General features: G+C 42.8%; 2 protein-coding genes across 4 annotated transcripts in view; both read left to right on the forward strand.

Annotated features, from left to right (window-relative positions):
- HMX2 (H6 family homeobox 2) overlaps positions 1 to 2,028 on the forward strand; it is a 6,736-nt gene extending 4,708 nt beyond the window's left edge. Inside the window, exons 2-3 of one of the 2 annotated variants that reach the window (XM_032694979.1) lie at positions 258 to 535; positions 1,236 to 2,028. In XM_032694979.1, coding sequence (XP_032550870.1) covers positions 259 to 535; positions 1,236 to 1,786 — 828 coding nt within the window. In that variant the 5' untranslated portion in view covers position 258 and the 3' untranslated portion in view covers positions 1,787 to 2,028. Of the gene's footprint in view, positions 1 to 141; positions 536 to 1,235 lie in introns of those variants that run through there. The other variant, XM_032694980.1, reaches the window with a different exon arrangement.
- Positions 2,029 to 2,974: 946 nt separating this feature from the next.
- BUB3 (BUB3 mitotic checkpoint protein) lies at positions 2,975 to 15,921 on the forward strand. 2 transcript variants are annotated; one of them, XM_032695238.1, is made up of 9 exons: positions 2,975 to 3,034; positions 3,310 to 3,444; positions 5,530 to 5,724; positions 6,773 to 6,842; positions 7,932 to 8,083; positions 10,807 to 10,965; positions 12,233 to 12,410; positions 12,867 to 13,083; positions 15,084 to 15,921. In XM_032695238.1, exons 2-9 carry the CDS (start codon positions 3,436 to 3,438, stop codon positions 15,091 to 15,093), a joined length of 990 nt encoding a protein of 329 aa, XP_032551129.1. In that variant the 5' UTR covers positions 2,975 to 3,034; positions 3,310 to 3,435; the 3' UTR covers positions 15,094 to 15,921. The 2 variants fall into 2 exon arrangements, with proteins under 2 accessions (XP_032551129.1, XP_032551130.1); XM_032695239.1 differs by lacking the exons at positions 2,975 to 3,034; positions 15,084 to 15,921 and having other exon boundaries at positions 3,330 to 3,444; positions 12,867 to 13,087.
- Positions 15,922 to 22,719: the final 6,798 nt, after the last annotated feature.

Raw genomic sequence — 22,719 nt, forward strand, 5'->3', positions numbered from 1 at the left:
CCGCCGCCGTGATTGGCGCGGCGGAGGCCACCTCCATGCAAATGAAGCCCCGCCGCCCGGCGCCCGCAGATCAATAGGGACGCGGGGGAAGGAGCATGCATTCCGCCTGGGCCGGCGCGGGGACAGCCGCCCGCCGCACGCCCCGAGCGCCCCCCGAAACCAGCCCCCCGACGGCTCCCCGCGGGCTGCCGGGGCACCCCCAACCCGCGCCCCCTCTAAAGCGAGAGCTTCCCTCCTTTGCTTTCTTATGAACCCAGGATGAGCAGCAAAGAAGACCCGAGCAAGTGCTGTCCGGCGGCTGCTCCCATCTCCAGTTTCACCATCCAGTCCATCCTGGGCAGTGGCAGCGCCGAACCCCCCCGGGAAGGCGGTGGCAGGGCACCCACCTGGCCCGCCCGCGCCAGGACCCTCTCCCTCTCCTCGGAGGACGAAGAGCAGGAGGAGAGCTGGAAGCACCGCGGCTGCTTCTGCCCCGAGGCTCAGGGCCCCGCCGAGGCGTGCCACAAGCACCAGCCCCTCAGCTTCACCTGTCTCGGTGAGTACCTGGACCGGACGGGATGGGACGGGGCGGACGGGACCCGCCGGGAAGGGCCGCGGAGGGCTCGGCCCCGGCCCGGCCCCCGTGGGAAGTGGGAGGGGGGCACATGTCTCACCCTCTCTGCTATCGGGGCACAGAGGATTTGCGTCGTCCGTGGGTGATGCGGGGAGGAAGGAGCTCCAGGAAAAATAGCGTGGCCTTTTTTTTTTTTCTTTCCCACCACACCCGGGGTTGATTTCCCCGAGGGATTCAGTGCGATGGATAGTGCTCGTTTTCTTAGATTCTGGTTATTTACAGCACTCTGGTAAAGGGAAGAAGGACGTTTAATTTTTTTAGCATTAATTCTGAATAAACGGTGTGTGAAATGCGATGCTGTAAAGTAAAATCTGTCGGGTAGGAAGGCTGGTACTCAGCTGCTTTCACTGAGGCACGCACACCCACCTCTCCATCCATCCATCCATCCATCCATCCATCCATCCATCCATCCGTCCATCCATGTATGTGATGGAGGGATAGGGATAGCCCAGAAGGGGATGGCTTCTCGCGGTGCCGGTTTTATCTTCCACGAGGAACAGAGGCGGCGAGTGCCTGCCCACGGGCTCGCGTCGCTGCTCCCCCGCTCCGGGGCGGGGGGCTCTGCCGTCGGGGGTCCCGGTGCTGCCCACCGTGCGACCGCCGCGCTGTCGCTCTGTTGCAGGCAGCGCCAAGGGGAGCGGAGCGGCGGCGGCGGCGGCCAGCGCGGAGCGGGGGCCCTTCCTCTCGCCCCCGCAGCAGGACTGTAAGGACGAGAAGGAGAAGCCGCTAGGACCCTCCTCGCCCTCCTGCGGGGACCGGCAGCGCGACGGCGGGGACCGGCAGGCCGGCGCCGCCAAGAAGAAGACGCGCACGGTGTTCAGCCGTAGCCAGGTCTACCAGCTGGAGTCCACCTTCGACATGAAGCGCTACCTGAGCAGCTCGGAGCGGGCTTGCCTGGCCTCCAGCCTGCAGCTTACCGAGACCCAGGTGAAGACTTGGTTCCAGAACCGCAGGAACAAGTGGAAACGGCAGCTCTCGGCCGAGCTGGAGGCGGCCAACATGGCCCACGCCTCGGCGCAGACTCTGGTGGGGATGCCGCTGGTGTTCAGGGACAATTCCCTCCTGCGAGTGCCGGTGCCCCGGTCCATCGCCTTCCCCGCCCCTCTCTACTACCCCGGCAGCAATCTCTCGGCCTTACCGCTCTACAACCTCTACAACAAGATCGACTATTGAGCCTCTGCCCCGCCCGCCCCGTCGGGACCGGCACCAGGATCAGGAGCAGGACTGGAGCCGCCGCGGGGGCTCCGTGTGGGGTCTGGGGCCGCCCCCACGGCGGGGACACAGGAACCGAACTGATGGGGAGGGACGGGGGAACCGAGAGCCCCCTCTTGCTATCCTGCCACTTGAAAAGAAAAAAAAAATAATTAAAAAAGCGTTATTTCAGATCTGTAAATATTTTTAAAGAAAGAAAGAAAGGAAACAACAACAACAACAAAAAATTAAACCTCGTTTTAAGCCTCGTTTGTAAATTTTTTGCCACCTCGGTCGCGTGTCCCCCCTGAGGGGGGACCCCGGCACAGGGGTACACCCGCAGCCGGGACGGGATGGAAGCACGGGGAAAGAGAAAACGACTTGAAACGCAGAGGGTTTTATTTTTATTTTTTTTTCCTTCTGCATATTTGCTCTTTATCTCGTTTTCTGCAGGGAATCCCAGGCCCATCCCCTCTGCCCGTGGCCCCTCGGCGCGCTGCTCTCGGCGGGGGGATGAAGGATACCCCCAGAAAAGTTTCGGTAACGGGGGCCGTGTTTGTGTTTCGTGGAGTGTTTTGGGCATCCACGACGGGTCCCCACGTCGGAGGGGACGACCGGTCACTCAAAACCCAGTAAATCTCGCAGCAAAGCGGCGATCAAACCGCGGCCACCGGCTCCGGTACCGAGCGCGGGGGGTGTCACAGCAGCAGCGACGAGGGCAGCGAAAAAAAACCCAAGAAACCAAACCAAACCAAACCAACAAAATATAAATAAAATGTCCCAAGGGGTAAATAACGCGGTTGTCAGCGCGGGGAAGGAGAACGCGGTGTTTTAGCCACAGACCCCTTTGCCCGGGGGTACCGGCAGCCGGGTGGGGGGGAAGGAGGGACTCAATTTAGGACACTGTTTTAGGGGCAATAACTCGTATTTCGCGTTTGCACGTTAACACTGCTAAACCCCATCGCCAGCCACTCTTTCTTCGCAGCACCAGCCCCATGGGATTCCCCCCGGGGACCTCCCGTTATCAGCCGGGATGGGACTGAGGACAAGGAACGGACACCCCTCCCCCGAGCTCAGCCCCGCCGGACTACAGCTCCCGGCGTGCCCCGCGGCGGAAGCGCGCGGCGCACGCCGGGAACGTGGCGTCACGCGCGTTCGAAGCGGCCAATCGCGGGGGCGGGCGGCGGTGCGCGCGCGCGGGAGGCGGCGGCGGCGGTGGCGGTGGCGGAGGTGAGGCCGGGACTGGGATCGGAACGGGGATCGGGAATGGGAATGCGGAATCTGGACGGGGATCGGGATCCGGACCGGGACTGAGATCTGGATCCGGACCGGGACTGGGATCGGGATCCGGACGGGGAACCGGACCCTGGGGACGGCCTCACCCCCTCGGTGCGGCCTCGTCCCTCCCGCGTTCCCAGGCCCTTCCCTCACTCTCTTCCCTCACTCTCTTCCCTCACTCTCTTCCCTCACTCTCTTCCCTCACTCTCTTCCCTTCCCGCCTGCAGCGTCTCCCGCATCCCGACGTGCTTCTCCCCGGCCGGACCGTGAGAGCGACCGACGCCCCGGCGCTGCCGTGACCCCCAAAGCTTTTTCCAACCGCCGCGCGGAGCGGCGGGAGGAGCTCGTCTGACATGAAAACGGTACTTTTAAATTTAATGATTTCGTAATAAAAGCGCGGGCTGGGCGTCCCGGGGCTCTCACCGAGGCACTCTGCTTTGTTCGGGCAGCTCCGTCCGGCTGAGGGACAGAGCTGTGCCAAGAGGGGCTGCAAAGGCACAGATTTTTTTACCTGTTCACTAAAAACGAGTTTTGGTTTTTGTTTCCCCCAAAACCGAACCCTGTGTCTAAGTCAGAATCGCAGTTTCAGACTATAATGTGTTATTTAAGAGTTATTTCTTATGTGTCTCAACATTTTACCAACACTTTGTTGTTTGAGGTGGGCTTTGACTCTGTGGTTTGGAAATCCTGGTTGTGAAGCAGCTGTTTTTGTGCAAATGCAGAGCTCTTTTTGTGTTTTGTTTCTTTAGCATGTGTAAGAGGCAGGATGTATTTAAATTCTGATATCACGTACATTGTTCTGGATTAAAAATACCTTTGGGAGATCATTCCAGGTCTCTGATGTAACTAACTTTGCTTCCTGGTCTGATTAATAACTTGTACCAGGCCTCAGATAATACAATAACTTGTACCTCAGATCCTCGTGTTTGTTGTTTGAGTTTTCTGGCACAAGTAGAGAAGGCAATTACCATGTCCAGTCTAATTTCCCTCGTTGTTCTGAATTCCTTTAGATTTTGTGACTCTGTACATCCATCTAAAGCATTCACTGCTGCAGGTGCTGCTGAATTCCTTATAGTATTCCTGTGGAAAGATGTGTGGCTAAATCTCCAGCCTCCCTTTTTCCAAGTATTCCCAAAGCAGAGCTGGAAGAAGGGGCTCAGAAAGAAGCTTTTCTCTTATTAAGAGTGGGCTTTTTCCCCTCACTTCATGTTTAAATGGCAGAAATAGCACTTTATGTTGACACAGTGGGTGGGATTTTTGTTTTTTGCAGAGCATCTGCCAAAGCTCCCACTCAGGAAGTCTCTCCAGTGTAAGAATGTGTGTTGCTCACTTTATTACACAACTTGATTATTGTTCAGCTACTGACAAGCAGTGAACTGGAACCATTGTGCCCTAAATTTGAACCTTGCCCTCGTTCATCTGCTCATTCTCTCCTGATTTATTGTCAGAGGTGTAATCTTACCTCTGCACTTGCACATCCAGGTTCAGAAGTGACAGTGTGACAGAAAATCTAAAAGAATTTGCTTTTCTGCTCCTCTAGCATAAGGGAAATGAGCTATTAAGGTTTTGTGAAGCCTTAAAAAAAGTTTGGTTGCTTTGTTGGTGTACGTGTCATGAACAGTTTCTTTTAGAGTGTTTGTAAGATTTGAACTGTTTTCCACCTGGAATTTGCAGTTCATAGTCTCTGCTGTCCTTGGAATTTTTTTATATGCAACAAAACTCTGAAGTGGGTGCTGCAGTTGCCTTCAGAGTCATTGATCTGTCATTCAATTGTTGATTTTTTTTTTTCTACCAAAGTCACATTTACAAAAGCATAACCTCCCTTTCTTACTTGCCTTCTTAGTGAGGGGGGAAAAAATTCTTAAAGCTGTTCTGTTGCAAATATTTTATAGCATTTATGGAAACCTAAAGAATGGGAAGTTGCAGAGAATCCAGAACTATATAAAAGATGATACAGTTGCAATTCTTGGAAGTATATGGCAGTCATACCAAATGAGGAACAAATCAGCACTTTTTGGAGTTTTCAAATGAGTTTCCTTTCTGCTTATATGTGTTTTGTAAAGTAACTTCTTGATGCTCACAGTAACTTATAGATATTTAATTTAAAAAACTCAGTCACACAAGTAGAGTAAGGGAAATACGTTTATAAGTAACAATATGTAAGCTTATAGATGATAATAATGATGATAATGTATTTGTGTTGTTTTTTGCATGTTATATTTGAAATTTAAAAGCTCTCTGTAGGGACAGGAATTTATTGAGGTTTTAGACAGGGATTGGCATCTCGAGTTCGTCAGAAATGTGGGTGTTCTGAACTTGTTGTGTGTTAAAGCCAGTAAACTTCTCAGGCCTCCTTTGGGCTGCCTTGCAGGTGTCTCAGTTTATCTTGCTGACTTGCTGTGTTCCTGTAATCACTCAAATTGTGTCTGTGCCTTTATTGTCTGCAGATGACGGGATCAAACGAGTTCAAACTAAACCAAACTCCAGATGATGGTATTTCATCGGTGAAGTTCAGTCCAAATACATCTCAGTTTCTGCTTGTTTCCTCCTGGGACACAACTGTTCGGCTCTATGATGTGCCTGCCAACACCATGAGACTCAAATATCAGCATTCAGGAGCTGTCCTGGACTGTGCTTTTTATGTAAGTGTGGGAGGTTATTTTTAATTATTATTTTACAGACATATAGTGCCCAAGGTATGAGAAATTGCCGCTCCCTGAAATTAAAGGGGAGGAAAATGCAACCTGAAATGTAGGCTAAAAAATATAGTTTTTACTTCTGTCAATTAACTCCTTATTTAATGAGCATCTTTCTAGTCCTAAATGCAGGGGTTGCCTGTGAAGGTGCAGGCACACAAGCAACTTGCTCCTGGTACCAGTGGGATGCAAAAGTAATTGAAGCTGATTTGTGCTGTTTCTGGAATGGTGTGGTGAACTGGGTGTGTGTTCCTCACAAACAGTTGTACTGAGAGGACACAGCCAGAAATCCTTACCCACAATAAATGCCCAGAGCCAATTAGTATTTTCTTTTTAACCTTCCCACGCTGGGTTGTACTGAAAACATGGCATTGTTCCAAGTGGGACATTTATTAGGTCCTTGGTTTCTATATTTTTTAATGCTCTGGGTTTGAAGTGCGCTTCAAAATGGTTTCAGTTTCTAGGTGCCACTTTTTTGTTTTGCCTTTTTTTGGTATAACATATGAAGTAGAAGGTTTCAATTATAATTTTTTTGGCATTGCATTCTGACATATCATGTAGTGATGTGATCTCAGTATGTTACTGAATGTTTTAAATTTTGGACTCTACTTACGCTTTTTTTTACTGAACATTTTGCCACACTGTACTGAGGATAAACACTCAAGTTCTCAATAAGAATAAATATTATGTGCTTTCTTCTTACAGAAGTGGAAATGATTTATTAGAGCCTCTAACTACCTTTTTAATTTTTTTTGTTTTAGTTTTACTTTTAAACTTAAAAAAATTCATGTAGCTCAAAGCACTTAAACATTTTGCAAAGCTTCTGTTGTCTGCCTGCTTAAATCTGGGCCAGATCTTAACCCTTGTGTCTTAATTCCCATCTTCCCAAAACTCTTGAAAGCGAGTTCTTTGCTATGAGCCTGGGAAAGGAAATGTATGTAGGAGCCATGGAAAATTAATGCAGTGTCCTAAGGTGAAATTTTATGCTTTATAGGATCCTACCCATGCCTGGAGTGGAGGGCTGGATCAGCAACTGAAAATGCACGATTTAAACACGGACCAAGGTGAGCAGGTTGAGTTCTGAATGGTCTCAACAGCTGGGCTAAGCTTCAGATTTATATATTTACGTGAACAGAATAGGTTTGAAGTTCTTTAGATGGGGGATATTTAAGTGTCTGGAGAGTAACTATTGGTCCTCATAAGTACCAGCTAAAAGCATGGAAGAATTTGGCACGTTGTCAGAAAGTTTGGTAGGTGCTCGTTGTAGGGTGCCTTGAATTGGATTTCTGATGATAATCCTGCTCTACCATAGGCTGCAGTGTCCCAGTTAGGGGGAATTAGCCAAGCTGAACTAAACTTGAGCATGTTATTTTTCAAAGGTTTGTGGTTTGGATATATTTAGAATAATGATCTTTCATGGCAGAGTGTATATAAAGCTTTTGCTTTGTCAGGCATGGCCTTGTACTACATTTTTTTCCTAACAAAACATTGCTTGAAAATAACAGTTCCAGTGCATTGTTGGTGCAAAACATGGAACTAGTTTGTCTCACTTTTTTGTGTGTGCTTGTGTGGGTATGTTAAAGAGAAAAGCAAATCTCAGCCAGAGACAAACACAGTCACCAGAACCAGCCAATAGCCAGGGCTTGACAAACAAGTGTGTGCAGTAATATTACCAAAAAGCTCAAATAATTCTGCTTTAGATGACTTTCTACAAATGTTTTAGTATTTTTACTAATGTATAATATTAAATTTTATTCTCTTGTCGTATTACTAATATATACAAGCTTAAGTTTTTTTTTCTATATTAGTGTTTCTGTTGTTTCTGTTGTTTCTGTATTAGTGCCAAAGGTGGTGATACCATTTGATACTGAACATCTCTGATACCTCTGAAGATCTCTCTGTGACTGCCTAAAGTCCTTAACTCCCTTTCATAATCTCAGGAGGCATAAGTTTAAATTTAACAATGCTGGTCTTTGCCAAAGTTATGCTTCTGAAGGCTGAGCTATCCTTAAAGAGACTCCTAGCATAGAAATGTGCCCATGGAATGTCAGAAAACATTTGTACTGCAGTAGTGTCCCTTTTTATTCTTTATTTCACACATTCTGAGTGTTTGTAGGGCCAGTGAAGTTACAGTACATTGTATTTTCTTACAGAAAACCTTGTTGGTGCCCATGATGCTCCCATCAGGTGTGTTGAATATTGCCCAGAAGTGAATGTCATGGTGACTGGAAGCTGGGATCAGACAGTTAAACTGTGGGATCCCAGAACTCCTTGTAATGCAGGAACCTTCTCTCAACCTGAAAAGGTATGTGCTGGATGCTGTGTTCCAGGGGACATGTTAAATAATGCATCCTGTGACTATAAACATTATGCAGGACCCTGTAACTGAATTTGTGAAGTTGTGTTTGATGGCTTTTAAGCTGTGAAACTTGCATATTAAAAGATTGGTGTTCAGAATATACTGTGATTTTTAGGGGAAGGCTTTGACCAGATTCTTCTAATTTAAAATGAGTTTGAAAGAAAATGTTACAAAACCAGCAGCTTGGCTTAATTGTAATATTCACTACTGATTTCCTTGAATGTTATGATTTTAGATATATCAGACCCTGGCAGCCATAGGTTCTGATTGTTTGGGAATGTGCACAGGGATACAGGAGGAGGCCATTTACGTTGCCTGAAATACTAATTTGGTTTTTCACTTGTGTTAAAAAATTGAACAGAATTTCTTGTGCTTTACCTGTGTTGTACTAATGCTTAGTAAATTCTGATATTGTTCCAATACTGAAATCCTCTGTGCTAGTGGGAGACTTAGAGAAATAAGGTAAAATGTTACACCTTCATCTTTTTCTAATGGTGATATGGTGTTTTAATCTTTATTCTGCTTACGGTGGTGTCACTGATAGAATTAAACAACAGTAATTTCTGTTTTTTTCAGAGACTGCTAAACACAGGCTGGCTTGGATAATTTTCCATATGAGTATTTTTTTGCCTGTACCTTTTTAAAATTTCATTTAGCACTGTGACATCCTATTGTCAAGTCCTAATTATGAGCCATCATTACATTCCCTTTGCCCCTCAATAGCTCTTACTTTTGTTCCAGCATAGCTGAATCTACTTCTGGCGAGACCTTTGTTCAGAATAAAGTAATTGCATTATTTCTAGTTTTGATTTATAGATGTATGTAGCATGTAAAGAACTGTGATAAATTGCTGACAGAATATCATATAATGGACAGCCACAGTGAATCAAGCTGCTTATTGGTTCAGCAAGGTTCATTATGTCATTTTTTTAATACTGCCTTTGATAAATGTGTACACCTACTCAACTGCATGACAACGGTTTCATTTGATTTATGGTTGTGTGGTGTTGAAAGAATACTTGCTATACAGGTGTGACATCAGTTTGTGGAGAAGATTTAAGATATTTAATGTTTTTATGCCTTTGTGTCCCTATATGTATGCAAACTCATTTTATATACTGTTTATTAATATTTTCGGATCAATTTTTACATTAATAATGAAGAGAGATTTGAAAAAGTGTCTTGTTAAAGTGTGTAACTACTGTTGGCTCAAAGTTTTCTTACTCTTTTTAGGCATAATTGGGATCATCAGAAATTTTGGGCAACTCCTCTGTGAACATTTAAGACTTTTTTCATCCTAAGATCCCAGCCTTAAGAGGGAAGTTCAGTAATCACATTTTAGAGCAGGAATTCATGGTGAATAGATGAGGACTGATTAAAGGAAGCTTTTTTATCTACATGTATGCATACACATACACACCTGTCTGCTTAGTTTTTTTTACTAGAAATTAGCTCTTTGAAAACACACCATCTGTGGTAATGAAGACCAAAGTTGTGTCTGATATTTCAGTGCAATTTTACCAGAACCAACAGCTTTGTTGGGCTTTATCAGAGAACCAGCAAGTGAAACGAGATGCTGGAGTGAAATGATACAGGCACATGCCAGAAGTAAATTGATTCCTTCTGGCAGGATACCAGATCTCTTACACTTTTGATTCTTGATCTGAGGAATATACAATATCTGTTTCCTATGTATTTATCTGCATTAGATCACGTTGGAAAAAGCTCATTCCTATAGTTTACTCTCGTGAGCAGCTCAGTGACAGCTGTAGGTACCTGGATTCCATCTTGCTTGTGTATCAACAACTTGGAATTCATTTGATAACACAGTGCTTTTGACTAAACCTTTTTCTTTTTTTTTAAAACGTATTTTCAGATTAACTAAATCCCAGGTAATAGTTGGAAACGACAATTCATACACTGAATATTTTGATGAGAAATTTGATAAGCCAAAATTAGAACCTCTGGACCAATCTTTAGAGCTGAAATTCCAAGCCACAGTCCTTTTCAATGTGTCAAGCATATTGCTTTCTTATATTTCACATGATTTTATTAAAGTATACAAAGTATGCTTTATATAAAGTATACTTTTTTTAGTGATTTCTTGGCAGTTTATTTCACTTCATTAACACGAAGCTCCACCTGAAGCATTCAGTTTGAAAAGAAAAACACATGGTTACCAGGTGGAGGAAAACAGGGTGGAAAATGTGTGCTGTGGTATTGTAGGACTAACCTGCAGGATCCTGAATTAACAGGATCCTGAATTAACAGGATCCTGAATTAACAGGATCCTGAATTAGCAGGATCCTGAATTAGCAGGATCCTGAATTAACAAATTCAGTAACTGAATTTGCAGTGGGAATGCAAACTGTGTGTACCAATATCTGTGCTCTTCTCTACCTGCTCCTTTGGGTTGGTTTTCCTTTTGCCATTACATTCAATGAATTTAATGCTTTAAGTAGTTTTTGGGCTCACAAACCAGCTGCACACCACTGCTGTTTATCCCAAATTCGAGCCCTGAATTGAAGCTGAAGGGAGTTCTCTGGCTAAAAACTTCATTGTGACATCACCTGCCCTGTTATTGCTTATTGCTGACGGTTTATTTTGTCCCAAGAAGGGTGGGTATCCAGGTTAATAAGTGTTAAACCCTGTGAATATTTTTTTTGAAGGTGTACACCCTGTCTGTGTCCGGGGACAGGCTGATCGTGGGGACGGCGGGTCGGAGGGTGCTGGTGTGGGATTTACGGAACATGGGATACGTTCAGCAGCGCAGGGAATCCAGCCTCAAATACCAGACCCGCTGCATCAGAGCATTTCCCAACAAACAGGTATGGCAGCCATGGCAGGAACTGTGTTTCTGCTGAGTGTTCTTTAGGTGGTTTATTTTTCAGGTTTTCTGCATCTTTCATTAAAAAAAAAAAAATGAAAATCCATGGATTTTGAAAGGTTTGTAATCGAACTGAGAGAGGGGAGGCTTCTTGTTGCAGGTTAATTCTTTGCCACTGACTTACCAGTTTTCTCTCCATTTTAAAAAGTATATTTAATGCATCACAATGCTGTCATGTAATTAAAAACCAACCCACACACACAGACACCCCCCTCCAAGTTGAAGAGAGAAAGCCCAAATTGGTGGTTCCTCAGCAGCCTTTTTGCTTTGTAGACCTGGTTCTTCAACAGGGGCAGGATTAAAACTACACGAATGTCGTTTATATCTTTTTCTTTCATTTTTATCTCTGAGGCTGTGGCATGTACTCAAGAACCCCTGCTCCATTATCCAGGGGAATTGTACAATTTAGATGATCATACAGCTGTTCTGTGGAACTTAACGTGGTGGTGTCTGTGGTATTTCTTTGTGAAGTAAAGCAAGAAGATTGGCTTTTTCTGCCAAACTAATTTGGAAGGGAATTTTCCCCGTGTACAAAGTGATAGTACAGGAATTGCAAGACCTAGTTGAACTGGCATGAATGCTTTGTCCATTTTCAGTTCTAGTTATAGTAAAACAAGCTGATCTTCCAGATTGTATTGTATTATGGATTTTAAAGAACCTTGCTATAGCTAGGTATCATTGCAGTCCTATTTGTGAAAAGATCTATTATGGACTTAACTCAGAAGTGATAATAAAAGCATCTCAGGTTGCTCCAAGTCAGGACTGTAATTAACTGGATAAGTGAACACAACTTGTAATCAAATTTCACTGAAAATGCTATTTCAGCTTGAGTGTCTAGTTGTTAGTCTAAAGCTCTGAACTAATATTAACATAATTCTGAAACTAAAAAGTCCTGTGAATATCTCTCATATTTCGGATATTTAGGCCCTGGGGGTAGGTCAGCAAATACAAGGGGTTCTTAACACTTTTTTTCCCCAAGCACAAGCTTGTGTTTGGACTTGCAGAGGTAATTACAAGTCTCACTGTCAGCTTAAAACTGTGTTGCTTTGAGAGTCTCTCTCTGGATGTTTTTTTCTGCCTTGCCACTTTCTTAGTATTTAGAAGGGTATGAGATACAATTGTATTTCAGTCTTTTCTCCAGCTGAAAACTTCTAAAAGTGTATCTCCTTTTCTTTTCTTTTCTTTTCTTTTTTTTTTTTTTTTGATAGGGTTATGTTTTAAGTTCTATCGAAGGTCGCGTTGCCGTGGAATATTTGGATCCAAGTCCAGAAATCCAGAAGAAGAAATATGCCTTCAAATGCCACCGTTTGAAGGAAAACAACATTGAGCAGATTTACCCAGTTAATGCCATTTCTTTCCATAATGTCCACAACACCTTTGCTACAGGTAGAGCAGATGCTCAATTTTCTGTAAAATCTCGCATCGATTCCTTTAGTTTTGATGTAAACAGGTCAGCCTTTGCTCCCTATGCCCTGAATTTTTCAGCATTTAAATTGTGTTTCTTGGTATCTTTTTAAGCATTTAAATTGTGTTTCTTGGTATCTTTTTAAGCATTTAAATTGTGTTTCTTAGTATCTTTTTGAGCCTTTAAATGATGTTTCTTGGCATGAGCAGGGTTTTAAAATTATTTGACGCGGTGAGATTTAACTGCTTTAACGGGGATTTTGGGATATGCTCATTGTGCTCTTTATTGAATGAATCAACCCTGTGTTTTCACTGACAAAGTAATTCTGAGTGGTTTTCCCTTTTCCTTCTTTTATTTTCTGTGCTGTACCGCTTCGGGGTTTTTTCCCCCTCCCAGTTGTAATTTATACGCGTTTTTTTTTAAACCCTGGTTTTCAGGAGGTTCCGATGGCTTCGTGAATATTTGGGATCCCTTCAATAAGAAGAGGCTGTGCCAGTTCCATCGGTATCCCACCAGCATTGCATCCCTGGCCTTCAGCAATGATGGAACTACCCTGGCAATAGCTTCTTCCTACATGTACGAGATGGATGACATCGAGCACCCCGAAGATGGGATCTATATTCGCCAAGTGACAGACGCAGAAACAAAACCCAAGTGAGTGTGCTCCGCCTGGACTCGAGGCTTTCTGAGCATTCAGCCCAAGATTTATTAATTTTCTTAAATTCATGAATAGCATTATTGATGGCAGCAGATAGTGCAGCTTGACAGTAGGGCTGGGTTTGATTTTTATCTCGCTCGCCCAAGCTTTCAATATCCGTAGGTTGATAGACGTCTGATGGATAAAATTGTGCCTGGTTGTTTAGTAGGAGAAGGATGTCAAACCCTTATCCTCCTTCAATAGGGGCTATTATATGAAGCTGTGGAGTTATTGCAAGCTCATTGCTTCAAGAATTAAGTGAAGAATTCAAGAATAATTTATTTGAGTAAACGTTGCTGTGTTTGGATGTTTAAAACTTGGGATTAATGAAATCTTTCACACTGAGCATGCACCCGGCTGTCACAGCGAGCAGGAAATTCAGACACTGCTCTAGGAAGGCTGTGTAAAATCAAGGGAAAGCTCTCTCAGTTCCTGTGTATTGGAGTTTGCTGCAGCCCTCTGATAACACACTTCTCTGTCATTGTTGCTGTCAAAACGGGGCAAACTGATTGATGGAGGTAAAGGATTCCTGTTAAACCTGCTTTGGCATGAATGTTACATAGAAAAATTGCCATCACAGGGCAGAATTGTGCTGCTCTTAATGATGCCAGCACAGGAGCAGTTGGCTTTATTTTCAAATTCCTGTGGTTTATCACTGCTAGTTTTTTTTTCTCTTGTGGTATTCAAACTGTCTTACACTTTATCAGGTTGTCTCCAGTATTTAAAGTAGCTGTGTAAATAGACACACATAAATTATCAAAGTTCTTGAGTTTAAAACCTCAAGACCTTTCCCCTCACTCCCTCAAGTGACTTGTCTGTTGCTTTGGAGCAGCCATTTTATACCTGTGGAGATGATGTATTTAATAATCTGTAACTTGCACATCTCTCACTTGGAGATATTTGTTTTAGAATAATTTGGATACTCGTGGAAAAATAAAGCCAGAACTATTTTGAAATTTATTTCTCCAAGTGAAAAAAAATCCAAATATGATAATTCAAATTTATTTTTAAAATCAGGTTGTACTTGTTACATACTTTTCTTTTACTACATTAAAAAAAAAAATACTTGCTGCTGCTGGTTTTGTAAGAGTAAGAGCTGCTTTCAGTTATTTTTGTACATTGCTAGTAGTGGTTGCTAATTCTGTAGATGCTTCATTCTGCCTTATGAGGAGGTTAATCTACAATTAAACAATATTTCCTCTTGGCCCTCCATTATTTTCTGAAACAGATGGTTCATCATTTCCTGGGCTGTTAAACACAGCAAGGTTAAGGTTAGACTCTTGGGAATCAGCTAGTTTTGAATCTTATTAGGCTGTAGAAGGAAAACTAATAAGAATACTCCTTAATATCATTTTGTGACTGTAAACAATTATTTATTAGCAAACAATTGATCCCAGAAGGGCAAATTGTTTGAGTCAGTAATGAGCTGAGAAAAGACAGAGCATATCTGTGTATTTGGAAAATAATTGTAACGTAATTGCAATGCATTTAGACAGGCATCTTTTTGGACCTGTTTCTATCTTTAAATGAATTTCTGAAAACATTAACGAGGTTTATATGCTTTTCTGACATTTACAAGTTGCTTGTGCCAACCTTAGGGCACTAAGAAGGATGGGTATAGTTTAGTGTTACAGTAGAGTGAGTCATCAGTGGTTTATTAAAAAAATGAGTTATTTAGGACAGAAGACTGATAGCTGTTTCATAGTGATCTTTTTGCATATTAATTTAAGTCACTTTGCATTTCTGCACAATGTATTCTTAAATGCATCAAAACGGTGCCCTATAACAGAAAGACTTGGCAAGAGCAGCTTTTGGATCATTAAATTATTATATATTTATCTGGATACAAGTGAAAGCTGTATTTCTGCAAGTTTCTGCTTTTAAAGGATGTTGAATGTTCTACCTGCTTATGATTTCTCTAAATATTGCTTCCTAAAATAGAGTTTATTTATTCCAGGTCTACTTAGACTCCTGGTGATACTTCTCCTCAGAGATGCCCACCTGCTCCTAACAAGGCTAAACTAAAACAGCAGAAGTGAGAAGAACAATCTTTGTACTCATGTTGTTTTCCAACTAAGAAATATTTGTTTGTTACTGTAGTTTGTTTTCATCTGTCATTACTTGCCTGCTTATAATGTTAGTGAAACTGTTTTCTTTGTCTGCTGTCTGGAGCTGAATTAGTTCAGTCCTGTAAGCAACCTTTGTAAAAACTTACAACTTTTTGTAGTATCTGATTATGAAAACTTTCACTGCTTTGATATTTGTTCAATAAATATCCATGGGTTTTGGAAAGCAAGTACTTTGTGTAACAGCCTTTACTGATTGTGAAACAAATATTGACACCAAAACCTTAAATTGCAGGAGTTCTTGATTGAAAATTTTCAGAAAATTTCTGAACCTTTTGTCTTTTCCAATGAGATGAACTGGGAATTTCTTCATTCTCTGGGGACCTAGGTAATATTTTCTAAGAACCTAAAACTGTATTAGGTGGGCTTGTTTATGTCAGCTGGATTTTTGATACTGGAAAATCCTTCACTGTTTCTGGTGGAAAGAATTTGAACACATGGTTCTCTGTTTGTTTTTTTTTTTTTTTTTTCCCCCACATCCTGCATAAAAGCCTAAAATTAATGCTATTTAGGAAGGACTGGGGATAGAAGGGAGCAAATGTAGTGTTTCTGAGTGGTCTGTTCCAAGTTTTTAGACTGACCTGGTAGCCTGAGGTTTATGGAGTAACATAAGGGGAAATGTCATTCTGGCTACACAATACCATGAAAATAAAAATATACTGTTTCTCTACATGTCTTGTTTGCATTATTGCTAAGAAGTCTAATCTGTAATTAAATTTTGTATCAGCCTCTTGAAGATGTTGGAGTAGGGGATGGGTGTGAGAAGGTGCTTGAACTTGGACAAAATAAAAATTTCTTAGGAAAGGAACATCAGGAAAACAACCCAGACACCGTGTGTTGTGTTTTTTCTGGACAGGAATGCAGATCTGATCAAGAGACTAAACCTGCAATTCTGATAAATATATTCAATGTTGTATTTCTTTCTGGAAATACATTCTGATTAGTATCACCATTTCTTCCCTTCTGTCAGTGCCTGTGTAGGCAGTGGGAGTAGTTTATTACCTCTAAGAAAACAAACTTGCTGACAACAGGAATAGTAACCAATCGTTCCAGAGGAGGTGGTGATGGAGGGGAAGCAGCTCTGTGTGTGCAGAAATCCAACAAACTTGAGCTGTTACCTGGCAGACCTGGTAAATGAGTTGTATACGGAATACTTTGTAGTTTGTCATGAGCTAGATGTGGTTTCTTTGATGATATAAACTGGTTTTGATAAGTTTGGAAAAAATAAAGACCTTCCTGAGTTAAATATGACTGATGCCCTCACCACAGTGCCATCCAGCCTCTGTTCTGGCAGTTTTGCACCATCCCTATTCCTTGCACATTTAATTGGTTTTTTTTGCATTGAAGGTACGTGGCTGATATTAGGCAGAGGTTGAATTTTAGGTCAGCTTAGGAAGTGATGACACTTTGATGTTTGGGTTTTTTATTATATTTTGAGGACTGCATTGATAAAGAGGATCTGGGGCCTAACCATGGGAGCTTAAAGGTTTCTGTGAGAGTGACTAGCAATGCAATAATAAGCTAAATCCCTGGTTTGGGGATAACTTTAGGCTGAAACAGCAGACTTTGTTTAAAAACACTGTCAGCTGTTCCAGGATCCCATAGCACAATGTGTGTGGGTGTGCAGGTGTAGATGCATTTATATCTTGTTTCTCCATCTCTGCTTAAAGTGTGTAATAAAAAAATATGGGATTGAGCCCATAAATAAATTGTTGTTACCTGAAAGCACAACATGATGTTGCTTGTGGAAAAAACAGACCTGAAGTGAGGATGTGTCCAAATAAAAAATGTGTGAAGTCAGAATTAGGCTGGGACTAATGAAAAGGTGGCTTAGTGATGATGGGGAGAAGGGAAATGTGAAATGGGGACAGGATAGAGTGGGGAGTTACAGGGGTAGACCCGTGGGGAACAAAGTGAAATAAGAACTAGAGAACATAGAGGGGAAACAAACAGAGAATTAGAGGAATTCCAAATTGTTTGGTTAACAAAGTAAACATAGAATATAACCTGGAAATGATGCCACCTGTGCAACACTGGTGAGTGTTGGGGGAAAAACCTGTTAATGCTTGATGTGCTGAGATCTGCATGTGTCAGTGGACAAAGGTAGCCCAGGATATGTGGAGGGAATGGATTGGATTAAATGGTTCTATTTTGACTCAAAAATTATAGGAAAATTCTTTGAGGTGTGTCGGTGTTTTATGTAAATGCCTGAAGCAACAAGATTCTGTTGAAAACAGTGAGACAACCAGACAGAGAAAATGAATGTTGGTCAGGGCTGTGTCCACGTGTTGGGCACGAATATCACAATGTGCACTTGAAATACAGATATTTCTTTTACAAGATTAGTCTTCCTTTTATTAGCACTCTTCTAGAAATGCAGGTCAAGGCAGAGGTTCATAAGCTGCAGAAATCATGAAACAAGCCTTTTCTGACCTGTATAACAAGCAGCTGAACAAAGGATGTACTGACTCTTGATAGAGGAATTGAGATCTAAAAAAGCTCCTTAAATCCCTGCTTTTTGGCTGGTGTTGAGGGCTGTGGAGAAAACATGGAGCCCCAGCCATCATTGTAATGGAGTCATCAATCACCACTGACTGCTTGCAGGGACGAATATCACGGGTTGTCTCTCACAAGGGCCTCATAACACTGTGGATTTGAAGCCAAGTGGCATCTGTGCCCTGAGTGTCACAAAAGCAGGCTGGTAAGTACTTCTTTCTGTTGGCCAGTACTTCAGGATAATCAATGTGTGGGTACTACATGCAGCTCTGGAGCTCTGCTGCATCTCAGGTGTGATGTTTTGTGCTGCTGCTGCTGCAGTTATAATGAATATATATATTAAAAAAAGGTGTTCTCTGGGTGGGTGTTTTCCCAAGCAAAACCAGACTCTGCTCTGAGCTCAAGGCTCTGAGCCCCCAACAAAGTGATGCTGTTGAGAGTGGCTTTACAAAGCTGTGTGGGGATTACCAGCTCCATCCTGCTTAACTGTCTCACACTTTTGTAACTGTCCAGTGGTTTTTCCTGCCTTGAAGGATTTTCTGTAGTTGGAGTCACACAGTCCCTAAGTTCAGCAGTAATTCCACTGGTGTGTGTTAAGATGGGTGCCCAAAAGCTGGGTGTCTCTGCTGTTGAATACTCTTGCAAATTTGGCCTAATTGGCACGTCCCCCATCAGGGAGTGGTGTCAGTGGTCTGGAGCAGAATCCATTTCTTTGGAATAGCAAACATCCATTCTGGCAGTTACACCATTAATACCATCATGACCACAACACCAGTCATTTTTTAGACAGTATTCAACCGATACAACTTCTGCTCCCCCAGCAATGTGACGTTTGCTCTGAAAAGGGTCCAGATTCTTTGCTTAAAATTAATTTAAACTTGTAGGATTTAGCAATGAAAAGTCAAACGTGGGACTTGCCCAGATATTCCTGTAACTGCTGTGCTAAAGGCACACTCCTGTGAAACATGTTTTTTCTCCTAAGGCTGTATGTGCAGGGGTTTTACACTGTATCCCATGGCGTGTACAGCCCATGTGAATGTGCTAACACATGAGAGCAACATGGGGGAGGTAATAGGTCTTCAGAGTCTCCTGTGATTACCTGCAAAGTGGAAGGGAATAAACTGTTCTCCATGTCCACTGGGACGAGGCATAATGAGCTGAAATTGCAGCAAGAGATTAGTGTAGACATTAGGAAAAACTTTCTAAGTGTAAGGATGTTAAGCCCAGGAATAAATGGCCTGAGGAAGCTGCAGCCTCTCCATCTGTGGAATTTCTCAAGCACAGGTTAGACCAGCGTTTGCCAGGAATGGTGGGGATTTAACTGGTTCCATCTTTGGGCAGGGAAGATTGTACTTGTGGTTGTTATGCTGCTAAGTTGGGCAGAACTGATTGTACTTGTGGCTGTTACGCTGCTAAATTGGACTCTGATCATTTGTTCACCTGGCATTAGTCCTGTTACAGCAAACTAGTAGTGGTAACCAAGGCAGGGATCCCTGTTTATTTAAAAAGTTAAATTCTTAGGCTTTTAATTTCCCCCATGTCCCACACCACCATTAACACAAACTTGTTTCAGCCCATGATTTCCAGCTTCCCATGTCAGTGTGACCTGGCCCAGCAGAGCTGGCAGCAGGGGAGCAGCACCTGAGAGAAAGCTCTGCAGATCTTATGGCACCTTCCAGTGGCTAAAAGGGGCTTGCAGGAAGGCTGGAGAGGGACTTTGGACAAGGGCATGGAGTGACAGGACAAGGGGGAATGGGTAGGGTTAGACAGGATATTGGGAAGGAATTTTTCCCAGAGAAGCTGTGGCTGCCCCATCCCTGGAAGTGCCCAAGGCCAGGTTGGACAGGGCTTGGAGCAACCTGGAATAGTGGGAGGTGTCCCTGCCCGTGGCAGGGGGTGGAACAAGAGGATCTTTAATGTCCCTTCCAACTCAAACCATTCTGTGATTCTGTGATCATACTTCTTACTGTATGTATTAATTTTGTAGGCACTTCTGAATTTAGGTTAATGCTGAATTAGGGTTAATTTCTGAATGAAGGTTAACCAGGAGTACCTGACTTTTATTTGCTATATAAATACTTCGTTTACATCAGTCTTACAATAACTGTAGTTTAAACTTGCATCCAGCTTCACCATCAGCAGCACTAAACAACTCATACCAGCATAGCAGGTAGTTTTATGTTTTAATCCATTCCCACTTGCAGAAACCCACTATATTCTCCTTTGGGAAAAACAGAGCAAGGTAGCACCAAGTAGAAACAAAGCAACGATATATTCACTTATGCCAAAGATTTCCTGATAATTAAACTGAGGAAGGGTTGCTTTTCCCTGCTTGTGTTTGCTGCAAACCACCACAGCTCTGCAGCCACAGAAATGCAACAGAGGCACCAATTGCCTCATTCCCAGCGCTGCACAGATGCATTGTCAGAAGTGATCCTGGCTGGAGAATTTGCTCCCTAAGTAGGCAAGACAGACAAAGGTTGAGAGAGAAGAAATATTCTCATTTCCACAGATGTCAACAAAGGCACAGAATGAGGAAGTGAATGTCCTTGTCACAGAGCAAAGGCAGGACTTGAACAGATGTCTTGATTCCTAGTGCACATAATTGCTTTAATTTTTTGCCTCTGCTGTGGACTTGCTGTGGGGAGTTATTTCAGTTAATCTTCTTGATTCCTGTGATGTAATTTTTTTGCCAATTGAACAGACTTCCCTGTAAAGGTAAGTGAGACCAAATAGGTAAAGAAGAGTTAAGTGTCTTCTTAAATGCAAATTTTTCTTATACAATGATGCAGTATATTGTGTTGATATTTAGTACTACTACCTGGCAAGAGAGATTCCCATAGAACACATTTATTTCCTGCTTTAGGGAGGGATGGAGGTGACAGGAAGAAAGCAGAAAGTACAAGCATTTTTAGAGGTTGTGCTTTTAAAAGTAATAATAAAATGTGCCCATTGTGTTTCCACATAGTGTTATCTAGGCAGAAAAAAAATTATACTTCGGGCCCTGCAAATCAAAGTCAATCAAGAAGAATTAAGTAGAGAATTTGTAATCTGAAGAAAGAATTGGCACAGCTGTAGCCTGTGCAGCAGACAAAAGAGTGGAGACATCAGGGGAAAAAAAATAAAAATATATCTGTTATTTCCCATGTTGCACACCCTCTGTTTCTGGTGTCTCCTGTTGCTGATTGAGTTTTCCTGTCCCACACAGGCATTCCATGTTCTGCTGGGCAGCCCATGGCTGCAGTTGCTGCAGTGCTGCCTGTGCAGATATGTGGGTTGTAGGATGCTCATCCCTTGCTGCAGAGCTGCGGGAATGTTTTCCCTGGAAGCAAACAGGGTATTTGTAAATGGAAAAGGCCTCCCTGTTCCCAGTCCCACTTTGCTTAAATACATAGAGTCACTCTTTTCAATGGTGATACTTCTCCACCATCCTCTACATCATTTAAAGACATCAACTGGTGATACAGACTGTGATAAAACAGTATAAATATCCCTTGGATTTGTAAATTCCATGTTTTGAGAACATGACTTTGGCCATTTCTCTTCCCCTATATTATTAATGTTGGGATTTTTTGATTCTCCACATGAAGGCTTTAGGTAGTGGCCTGCAAACACAGGGGCTCTGGAAGGTGATGCTGCCTGAGCAGTGAGATAAGTGCCCTGTTTCAATCAGAGAGCATTAATTTCTGCTAATCAGATTTTGGCAGGGAACATTTTTAAAAAAGTACTTGTAGATAAACTTTGCAGATAAAACATCTGGCCCGTTGTGCAAAACCCTCAGTCCTATACCATAAATTAAGTGTGGTGGGAATATATCTGGGGAAACATATCTCTCTGTTCCTCCTTAACATCTTTGGGTTTTAGATCACAGTGCTTGCTGTGAAAAATAAAAGCGCTTAAATCCTTGATTTTTTTTCCCCCCTTGGTTATAATGGAGTCACTGTTCTTTCCTTGTCATCTGCAATCCTCAGATGCTTTTAATCAAATCATCAGGATTTAAATTATTAACCGTCTTTTTGGGATTACATTTTTTATTCCTAATTACACGCAAAAGATATATATCATGAAATATGCAGCGAGTAATTGCGGTTAAAGCGTAGGAAAGATGGGCCCAACAGTTTTATACATCCCAAATTTAATTAGCCAGATAATGGGGTTAGAAGTGAGATTTGTAAGGATGGGGTGGAGACAGGAATATTTGGAATTATATATATATTTTTGATGGAGATGGAAATCAATACAAAGGCTGCAAATTCTAATAAAAGTTGTATTTCTCTCCTGATCTCCATGTGTGTTGTCCTTCTTCTTGTATTATTCTTGAGATTTGAATTTTGTATTATTCTTGAAAACTGAATTTATCTGCATAAGGAACAAGTAATTCAATGAGTTGCAGAATTTTCTACGTAGTTGGGTCTTTTGGCTGTTGTTTCTTGAGAAATCAAGTTTTGGCTTAAACTCTTCCACCATCAGGAGGAAATTTTCCCAGGTAGATTTCCTGGACGCGTTATTAAAGGCTGTCTCCTCTGCTTGGCTGCCTGCAGGAATTTGATAGCTTTGAGACCTCCTTCCCCTGTCAAACTCAGTTGTAATTGGTCTCTCAGTTCCCAAGTTATTAGTGGGATGAGAGGAGAAGGGGATGGGCAGACAGGCACAGACAATTTCAGTGCACGAGTCTCATTTCCGTAGGGAACTGGAATAAAAAAAATCAATTAAGGTGAAAGACCCTCCAGTACCCTTCTTCAATTACTCGGGAAGAACAATCCCCCTTTTGCTGATGAGTCCATGATATACAATATCCTGACCAGTCTGGTGTGGGATTAAACCTATTTGGGCATTTGTTTGTGGGTGTCCAAACACGGGGTAAACCCCTGGCTATCCCATCAACCAGGTGAGTTTGTGGAGCCTTTGGCACTGCCAGGATTCCCCTGCTGCAGGTTGCAGGGATGCTGGTTCACACATCTCATCGTGTTC

The sequence above is a fragment of the Chiroxiphia lanceolata genome, chromosome 8 (genome assembly GCF_009829145.1).
Source record: "Chiroxiphia lanceolata isolate bChiLan1 chromosome 8, bChiLan1.pri, whole genome shotgun sequence".
Taxonomy (NCBI): domain Eukaryota; kingdom Metazoa; phylum Chordata; class Aves; order Passeriformes; family Pipridae; genus Chiroxiphia; species Chiroxiphia lanceolata.